This window comes from Mesoplodon bidens (genome assembly GCF_964165515.1).
Source record: "Mesoplodon bidens genome assembly, chromosome: 12".
Classification (NCBI taxonomy): Eukaryota; Metazoa; Chordata; class Mammalia; order Artiodactyla; family Ziphiidae; genus Mesoplodon; species Mesoplodon bidens.
Genome location: NC_138168.1, coordinates 50262822 through 50273226, shown reverse-complemented (window position 1 = coordinate 50273226; position 10405 = coordinate 50262822). Strand labels below are relative to the sequence as shown.

At 39.4% G+C, this 10405-nt stretch overlaps 1 protein-coding gene across 4 annotated transcripts in view; it reads right to left on the bottom strand.

Moving 5' to 3' along the window:
• Nucleotides 1–372: 372 nt before the first annotated feature.
• DSE (dermatan sulfate epimerase) overlaps nt 373–10405 on the bottom strand; it is a 69827-nt gene continuing 59794 nt past the window's right edge. For all 4 annotated transcript variants that reach the window (XM_081250665.1, XM_081250666.1, XM_081250667.1 and 1 more), the window contains 3 exons: nt 7169–7408; nt 4609–4816; nt 373–2220 (listed from right to left, as the gene is read on the bottom strand). In XM_081250665.1, coding sequence (XP_081106791.1) covers nt 456–2220; nt 4609–4816; nt 7169–7408 — 2213 coding nt within the window. In that variant the 3' untranslated portion in view covers nt 373–455. The remainder of the gene's footprint in view (nt 2221–4608; nt 4817–7168; nt 7409–10405) is intronic.

The window sequence follows — 10405 nt, the reverse complement described above, 5'->3', positions numbered from 1 at the left end:
TTTCAACATGACTACGCCATTATAATTTTTTTTCTGTATTTCTTAGAATTGTGTGCTTCAGTCTTTTCATAAAATAGTATCTGGAGATTGCTAATAGCATTAAATTAATATTAATAACATCCAATTCTATCTAAGTCTTTTTCTCTTAAGAAGAAATATTACTTAAAACCAGACATTTTGTTCTTTTAAGAGCAGTATTATATGGACTGCTAATTCAGCCAAGCCACTTCCAGAAACACCATGTGACAACCAAGCTACTCTTATTCCTTTGATAAATTCTTTGCCTTTACCCATACTGATTTCTCCATGTCCCTGCTTTCTTGTGTGAAAGTACCTTCCCCTTAATTTGTTAAAAGAATCTGAGAAAAAAAATCCAGTAACAAACGAGGGCAATGATTTTATTTTTTGCACAGACTTGTGACCACAAAATGATCAAGCAATTTATAGCTTCAGTGCTAACACTGTGATTGGGAACAAGAAGAGTACAACCATAATAAAATACAGCTGTCTATTAGAAGGACTGCATAAAGACATCTTTGGCCATGTAGGCTCTGGGCCCTCTGGAAATAAGTCAGTTGCATTGCCAACATGACAAAGAAAATAGCGATGTTCAGAATCAGGAACAGCCTGGTATACGAAGCAGACAGCGCTGGGGCTCTGCTGCGAGTCGTCGTCACCATCCGAGCCTGTCCAAACCGACCTTTCATCAAATCACCATTTTTGTGTTTCTCATATGTTACATCTGCAAAATCTAAAAGGTCTTTCATTTCTTCATCTTCATCTATGGGCAGTTCTTTCTGTGCCAAAATCTGAGCTTTCTGTCGAATCTTTTTTTCATTGACTTCAATCTGTGCAAAAATATCAGGGACGGCATCCACAAATTTATAGCGCTTGCCTCCCCTTCGGTTTTTCTTGGACTTGCTTTGCTGCTGCTGCTGCTGTTGCTGTGATATGGCAAAAATCCTGTCGATGGCCTCCTCAGTCTGTCTCTTATCTGAAAATCTCAGCAGGCGCTCAGCAGTCTTCCTAAAGCTGGCTGTGTTCCGGACTCGGGACAGGATCTGCTTCTCCAGCAGCTGGAACACTGGCTTAAAATGCTGCAGGTTCTGTTCCACAATAGCGGCGTAGTCCTTCACCTCAGGGACAACGGTGCTCTTGATGGCTGAACTCCGGTCAAACAGAATTTTCTGACGGTCAGCAATGACCTGTGCCAAGGCCAACTGTTCTGTAGTCTCAGCTGTCCACAGGTAAGTGGCGTAGGCATGCTCGCTGGTGGCTACGAACACATCCAGTTGTTGAGAGTCTCCGTGGATGCTGAAGCTCTGAACATCTACGGAGGGCCCTATGAAGAGGTAAGCTGCCCTGGTGATGGGACTTCGGAGGTGTGTGGTGACATTCACATAGTTGGTCCCGTTGTAGGGATAGCCCCGAGGGTATGTCACTGAAGCAAAGGTTCCTTTCTCACTGTAGCCAGTATCATCCATCCAGTACATTTTATAGAGCCCATCTCGCTGCCTGATGAAAGCCCCATGGACCCCATCTACCACTGTCTCCTCAAAAGAAAAATCCACATTGTGGAAGAAGCTTGCTGCTATCTCCAAGGGGCTGTCCTCTCCCAGGTGTATCTGATCCACGAGGAGGAGAAGCTGTGGATGCAGGAGGATCAGATTCCTCTGAACATTCTTCAGATGGAGCTGGGGGTTATAAGCGCCCACACCCTCTCCTCGGATGAAAACCACCCCATTTTTCTCCACTGCAGCAACAACTCTCCCCTGACAGCTAGCTGCCAGGTCATGCTTGTATTTAGACCATTTTGATGAACAGTCTTCTGTGACCTGACCTTCCCAGGGAGAAAAGCAGCCCTTGGACACAGCTGGGGAAAACATCAAAACATTGTTGAAGAAGGTATACTTTGGCCCATAGAGAGCCTCAGTAATGAAAGGCACACCGTTGGGAGCAAAAGTAAAGGAGTTTTGATCAGGATGTTCATGCCCTGCATTAAAATTTCTCCAGCCTTTGATCCAGTCTTTGTATTTGTTTCTGTGGACAATGTCATATATTGCACGTCCCCCAAGTTTTCCTGACTTGAAGGAAAGGAAAGATCTATTGATTTCTGCAGGCAGCGCACTTCCATAAGTCACAACACCCCAGTCTTCAAAATAATGCAATGCTGGGGTGCCAAAATCTGGAGGGGGGACAGATTTCAAGCTGGCATCATACCTGAAAGAATCAATTTTTAAAAATTAAATGGTTTCCCGATAGAAGTGAAAGGAACACAGCAGAGCTGTGAGGCCACACGGCAACGTGGCTGGAGGAAACAACATAAAAACGCCACCCAGAGCACTGGCAGTGTAGACTGTGTTAGGGGCATTTCTGAAAACACCCACGTATAATCATGCCCTTGGTGAATGGGAGAGGAGTGCGTCTTTACAACTGTGAAGGGTTTGAGCCGGAAATGACAGCTACTGATAGTCACTACGTGGACACTCTTCACTTAATGATTTCAGAACTGCCACCCAAACGACTGGGGCTCATAGAATTAAGCAGCTCATCCAAACCTCTAGTTGAGGGGCTCCTATTCTAGGAAACCACATGTTAAGATTTGGACTCTAGCAATCCTTGAGTGCTAAGGAAGCACTGTTCTGCGAACAACTGATATTATTGAAAGTTTGGTAGAGTACCTTTTTCCCCCTCTAAAAAAATAAATTTAAATAGAGTCGAATTTCACATATTAGATAAAATTTACTGCCAACACCACATCTAAGAATATGAATGGATGAAATTCAGGAAATGATCTAACAGTGGAGGATTTATGATCATGCCACCCACTGCCTAGCCCGATTCCAAGGTTTTGTTTTGTCTTAATCTGCAGATGATATCATGCTTTTTTTGATATAAGTTTATTTTAATGTATGATGTTTATTATCAAAGTAAGATAATTCACATCAAACTTTCACCATGATTAAGAACACAAGTTTTGATTCAGGAAGGCTCCAAAAATAATAATGAAGACGACTGTTCACTTTTGGTGATCTGAGACAACAGCCTTGACAGGTTCATATGATTTGCTGCTCAAGGGAAGAAAGGCTCTAAGATACTTTTTCTCTAAAGTGAATCAGTCACCTATGGTAGAGTTAATCTTATTGATATTTATTTGATTTGGGCTGTTTTGTCTTTTGTTCTGGAGTCTCAGTTATGGACATCAGCAATTTCTCTCTGCTTCAGTCTAGTACAGTGTTGGCTTAATTATGATGATTTAACAAACCCAGAAACAACTGGAACTGGCCATCCTCCTCTCAGGTTTTGGTCAGTTTTCATATTCCCATAAAGGCACTTTCTGAATCTACTTAGACTTAACATTAATCTGACTCCTATGATCAGCTTTATAGAACTCTCGTTTATTTATGGGTAAGTGAAAAACACTATTAAGTAATTACTTCAAATACCTAAAAGGAGCCAAGAATGGTTGCATGTTAATATATGCAGTTCATCTGTGAAGATAGTTTTTAAAAATGCTGGTTATGGGCTTCCCTGGTGGCGCCCTGGTTGGGAGTCTGCCTGCTAATGCAGGGGACACGGGTTCAAGCCCTGGTCTGGGAGGATCCCACATGCCGCGGAGCAACTCGGCCCGTGAGCCACAGCTACTGAGCCTGCGCATCTGGAGCCTGTGCTACACAACAAGAGAGGTCGTGATAGTGAGAGGCCCGCGCACCGCGATGAAGAGTGGCCCCCGCTTGCCACAACTAGAGAAAGCCCTCACACAGAAACGAAGACCCAACACAGCAAAAATAAAATAAATTAATTAATAAACTCCTACCCCCAACATCTTAAAAAAAAATGCTGGTTAAATTACCTCAGTTACTACTTTACTTTTTTTCCCCTCTTAATCGTTCAATTTTTTTTTTTTTTTTTGTAAATGAAAAGAAGCAATCAAACCACGGAAGCTTACTTTGGAGTTGAATGCAAATTTCAGTAGCTTGAAAAGACATCAGGGATTAATGATTAACCAGTTCCCTGTAATTTTTATTTTAATTTATTGGATGCCAAAAACGTATTTGGCAGTACTTTAAAAAGGAGAGCCTGGCTTCTCCTTCTAGGCTTAAAAGATTAAGGCAAAAAAAGTACATGGTTCTTTTATTATCAAAGTAAAACTGTCAAATACTGTCACCACTTTTAAATAGTTTTGAAAATTTAGCAACAGCTTTGCTATTAGAAGATTATAATGCTCCATTTATCAAAACAAAACATTTTACTACTTTTTTTTTGGTGTGATAATCAGAATAACTCAGTCTAAATTATGTGGTTTTTCTCTTTATATGATTTCAAAAATGATGTAAATCGAAACATGCATATCTAGGAAATAGTGTGAGCCTAGTATTCTAATACATGGAAAGCAAAAACGCAAACAGTAATCAGATCTTAAATGGAAGGAAATGTTTCTAACAGAATTTCAAAACTGTGATATGAATTGAATTGAAGCTGTGAGTACATAGGTGGCGTGGAGAAAGTGTTAAAAGGTAGATTAGTTTTTCTTTTTTAAGGTAAAAATATTAGCACACTGTACCCCTGGGTACAATTTCTGTTTAAAGCCAGTACAAGGTAGCATACCAGAGAAATTCTGTGTGAAGCGTACACCAGCGCTGCCCTTTGGAAGGCGTCCCTGGACCTTCCATCACACGGTTCCTTCTGATCTGGTCAGCCAACCAGTTACCACTGCCGTTACGCATGACAAATTTATCCAGGAACACTAATTGGCTTTCTGGACCATAAAACCAGTTGTAATTTGAGTCTGCAATAGCCACAGTTCTTTGAAACCCTGGGGAAAGAAGTTTGACAGAATTAAGATAAGTTAAAAACTGCCTACTTCCATAAAGGCCCAAACAATGATTCTCAATCCTGGTTCCAAATTAGACTCAATTGTGTACCTTAGATAAAAATAAGAAACAAAAAACCACCATGCCCCCGCTCTACCCCAGGCCAGTTAATCAGAATCCTTCTAAAAGTCTTCCACAAACCTGTGTGCAGGTTTGTCATGTGGCAACTTGTCTTTGGTAATGGAAACAACTATTAATGCTTACGTTTGTTGCCTACCTTCCTCATTTTCTAATGTCCATGCTACAGGCAAATATAATTGCATGTATACATGGGAGATCTATCTTCTTGTGCATGGTGAGTCCCTGAACCTGGGATCAGCACTAGCTTTCCCACCAACTCATCCCACACCCCAGACCAAGATAATAACATAAGGTGCTTCAACTTGGCATCCAATACAGCAGAAATTATAAGGTTTCAGGGAGAAACTGAGTTTCTATGGGAAGAAAATGAAACAATTCCAGAGAAGGTCCTGCCTGTATGTACTATTAGAAGTTGAAGAAAAGAGAGAAAATGTAAAGATCATACTGGAATAGGTCAGAAAAACAAATGTAGGTAAGACCAGATAAAATTCTGGGTCAGACAGGAATAATCGTTACTAGAATAGCCATTGTAGAGAAAATAAAAAAGAAATGTTGCTGAGAACAGACTGACTTAACACAGAATCCCTTCTAAAAATGCCTGCATGACCATATTTACATGATTTACAGCTAATGTTTTTGCTTCTAGCAGTTTAGTAAACTCTCATCCAAGTACATCTTACTATAAAATGTGATTTTCTGAATCTTCTACTAACCTGTATCTTAAAAGCAGATGGGATGTTTTATTACTCTGAATCCCCTGCCTATTACAGTGCCTGGCACATAAATGTTCAATAAAGGTTGTTTTACTAATTGACACAAATACATGATTTCTCCTCTTAGAGGTGCTCATATTGTCTTTTCCACCTTAGGAAGTAGCCACATACACAGTTCACAGCAAACCCAAGCCCTGATGTGGCTGGCTGTTAGAACTCAGATCAAATTACAAAGCACTAAGACCTCTTAAAGGCCCTTGCTTTAGATGGCCTTTGTTTACCGAGATAAACTAAAGATAAAAGAGGCCTCTCCTGCATGCTTAAGGATAACCAAAACAATAGGGTTCCGCATGTGAGCCTAAACTAAATTTTTCTAAACTAAACATGGTTCTTTTGCTCTGCAGTATTTTTTTGATAACTAATCCAACAATGGAGATTCTATCCAATCCATGTGTATATAACCAGAGCAAAAAGATTTAAAAACTGGATTGTTTGCTGTAGGTCTAGAATCATTCAACTAAAAAATTGCATTTCACTGAGGGAAAACCCACCCTGATGAAAATTTACCTCCTAAACTTTTTCTAACACGATAGTCCTGTTTAGAAATAAGGAAGAGTTATAGGCTGTCCTAGAAATGAATAAACTCTTTATGTGTGTGTGTGTGTGTGTGTGTGTGTGTGTGCCAGTTCTCTTAAAAGGCTAAGCTACATAGCAACAAGAAATTAGAAGTTTCATAGAAATTCATTTCTTTCTTTCTTTTTTTACAAAAATTTTCAGCTGTGTTGCGTGGCACGTGGGTCTTAGTTCCCCAACCAGGGATTGAACCCACGCCCCCTGTAGTGGAAGAGCGGAGTCTTAACCACTGGACCGCCGGGGAAGTCCCAGAAATTCATTTTTTGGTTTGCTTTCTATATCTTATACCATTTATTTCCACAAAATATTTTGAGTATTAACACATTATTGACCAGGGGATTTCTGCAGAAACTAACGCCTGTGCTTGTAATATGTCTCTGGTCAAAAATGTGTTAAGAGAATACTAAACCCCCAATTTAAATATGTAGATGTAATCTTTCTTTTGAATCATGTTTGTATAGTTTGGAAGAAAAAATTTAAAACTAAAAAAGTAAAATAGGATCAATTAGGGATCACACATAAAGGAAAATTAACATGTAATCATAAGTATTTTTGTTCTGTTTAGATTCATGAAAATGAGTTTGTATATGTACCCAAGTTTGTACACATACAAAAATAGAAGTACTGTGGAGGCTACAAATTATATTTGATCTGTTAAGCTCTAAGCTTTATAATACCTAAATCACATGAACTCTACAAATATTCCTGGCTATATACAACTCTTGAATTATTCTTTGATTAAAAAAAAATCCCTTTAACCTCAATATGGCTCAAATCCCACGTCTCTTTTCTTAGTCTAGTCCATCTTCATAATCAGAAAAAATTACAGTTGTTTAATGTTTTCCCACTTCTAAGTCCTCACTGTACCTGGCAGGATGGTTCTATACATAAATGCAAAGTGTTGTTTAAGCCATGGGTGGCCAAAGTGGTTGATGTCAAAGTGCCTCTGAACAAGAAACATATACTGGAAGAGTGATCTAGTGGTGTAGCTGCCATATGCAACTCCTTCATAGAGGGAGCCGTCTGTCACCTCTCGGAGCAAGACAAGAGACTTCTCCATGATAGTCAGAACTTGTTTGGTCCATAAGTAAGCTTCTTGAAGATACCCTGAAAGATGAAAACACATGGAAACAATGACTAAGGCTGTAACAAACTAAAAACAAAAATATGGCCAAATAAAACCCTCTGAGTTATCTGACCAGTTTATACTGCAACTTGCATTTTGTAAAACTCTCACTTATCAACATTATAAATAACATCCTGCTAGTCCAGGTTTATGATGAGTCCATGATCTAAGTTAAGAAGTTCTTGAATACAGGTCATTTATTAATTAAAGACAAACCTTTAAATAAGTATCAGTCATTTCGTAATCTTTAATAAACTGAAACCACACCACATCTAAGATTACAAATTGTACATACTTTATGTCTGCAAGAAAGGATCTGTACATTGAGACTTTTACTCAATTTTTCTAGAAAATATTTTTGAAGTTTGAAAATATTTTTGAAGTTTTCCGCTTCACAAAAACTGTCACCATTATTTTACAGAATTTTTAATGAGCTGCAAATATTATAAATGCTAAATGAACAGTCTCCAACGCATCCTGTTCTTAGAAGACAATACCTCATCCTTTACGTGGTTTTAGATTCCACAGCATTGGAAAAGGCAGCACAGTGGGGTGGAGAGACCATTGGAGTGGCAATCTAAAGGTGACAAAAATAAACTGGGAGTCCCTAATCTGCCAAAAATGAGCCACATGATTTTGTTCAAGCACTTCTTCAACCTGCCACATTTTTCAATTTCCCCAGCTGAAAATTAAAGGTCTAAAATTTTTTCTAAAATCTTTTTGACTTGGAAATGCTTACTTCCTATAATTCTTGTGAGACCAGCGTTTAGGCAACAATAACAATTCCTCACGTTTCGTAACATTTATAATTTACACAGCACCGAACATAATCTTACTTAATCCTTTTAGCAACTCAATTATGCATTATTACCCCAAAATTACAGAAAGGTTGACTTGTCCTCTGGCATATGACTAAAAATGAACAGAACTTTGATCTTTAGATTTAAGGTTTGTTTTGTTTGCTTGTATTTAAAATACACAACCCCTAAGGATAAAATTAAGCTCACTGCCTCCTAATGAGTGGACTTTTGTTGTATCACTCCCGTAGACGTGTGTGTGATCATCCATGCTGAACCTTCTACCACAGTCTACTAGGTGTGCTGGGTATGGGGGCTTCCAGAGGCCCAGGTACCACCAGGTACCTCCCAGCCTAAATCCAAGGTTCCAGGCTAAGTAAGACCAAGCTCTCATCTCATGGGGGTGCAGCACCATTCTTAGGCTCTGCTGTGCAGAGGTTACTGTTAATTGTACACTGGCTCCTTCTCCCATCCAGCTCCACACCTGACCTGCCAGCCTCCTGGATAGTTTTCAATTTCCATTAGTCATTAGAGTTTAAAATCTCAATCATCCTCATCTTTTTTCTCTCTGTATCCTCCATCTCCAATCAGATACCAATGTGACTGATGTTTAAAATTAGAACTGCTACTCACTGCTGCCCAGATATTACCTGATTTTCCTTATAAAAACCCTATTCATGAGACGAGGCAATGTCTACCTTTGTAAGCTTCAAATCTTTCAATACGAGGTACCAATATTGTTGTTACTGATGCTCTGCCCTGTATTTTTTTCCATCATCCATACACCTTGCCTGGAATGTTAATTATTTTCAGTTATCCATATCCCACCCATCCTTCAAAGTTCCATGCACCATCTCAAACTCACCTAAAGAACCTTGTTCTCCTGAATTCAAACTTAACACACTCGTTGGATATTTAATCATAACTTCATGATCCCCCTTATTTCATTCCGTGGTAATACTATGAGTATGGTGTAGTCATTTAAACATTTCACACCTGTCTTCTTTCCAACTGACTTGTAAACTGCATACGTGTGATCCTGTGAGCCCTGTATCCTAAGCCCTAAGACAGGGTTAGCAGAACAGAGGAAAAATCCTAACTCTCTCACTGCTGAAATTTCATCTGAGTCCAGTAGGAGCTACACCTGACTAAGCTACCTCAGTCAGTATCTACAAGGCTGCTCTGAGAACATGGAATTATTGGCACAGTGTGGCTGAGGTAGCTCCTAAAGTTCGAGCGAGGCTGCCAAGAAAGCCGGGGCTGTAAGTCTGATTATTAACTGAGATGTGCAGGACCAGAGATTTCACTCCTTCTTTTGTCCCATCTTCTTAGAAATGTGTGTGCTGCTTATGGAATGGCTCTGGGAGAGTGCATCCCAGAGCAACCCACTACTTTACTCAGAAAACAAAGGCATGTGAACACTCCTGCCCGAAGAAAATTCAAATTTGGACCCAATTCGAGCCAGTATTTTAGGTGCCTGCTTAATATCTGGAACAATGTTCTCTACTGTGAAGAATGAAGAAATAAGCTCTATCCCTGTTGGTAAAGAACTAAAATTTATCTAAGGAAATAAAACTGTACTAGACTAAACCTCAAGGCCCCAAGCTGCAATCCAGCTCACTCCAAGGTCCCTTCCACCAACTCAGGATGCTGTCTCTCCACAGGCCTGTGGATCTATAAATGGTTTGATGGTAGATGTTCATATGGCTTTACCTCTTGACTTTTAAAATTTCATTTGTTTTTGCGAGAGTGGGGGGCAAAGGGAGCTAGCATGAAAAGTTACCCTCTTAATCAAGCTTTCCTTAAGTTACTAAAATTGAACTTCTATTCTGAGAGCGGTAACAAAATATAGTGGAAAGACAGTGAAGTTTGAGTTTGTCTAGAACTGGGTCCAGATCCCAGCTTCCTTTTATGGTTGATGTGAGAATTAAATAAAATATGGACAAGGATTAGCACATGCCATATGCTCAATTAATTTTAGTTTCTTTTCTTCTAAGATCTAATTAAAAGTGATGGCTCATATGACAAGGGAGAAAGCTAGGCTTGGGTAAAATCTGATGCTGGATAACGTGCAAAATGCTTACTAATTCTTGTGGGGAATATAATCAAGAGTTAAGATTTGCCAGTTATGAGTATATATTTAATGCTAATAACTCACTGTGATTTAGGGTTGTTTTTCTT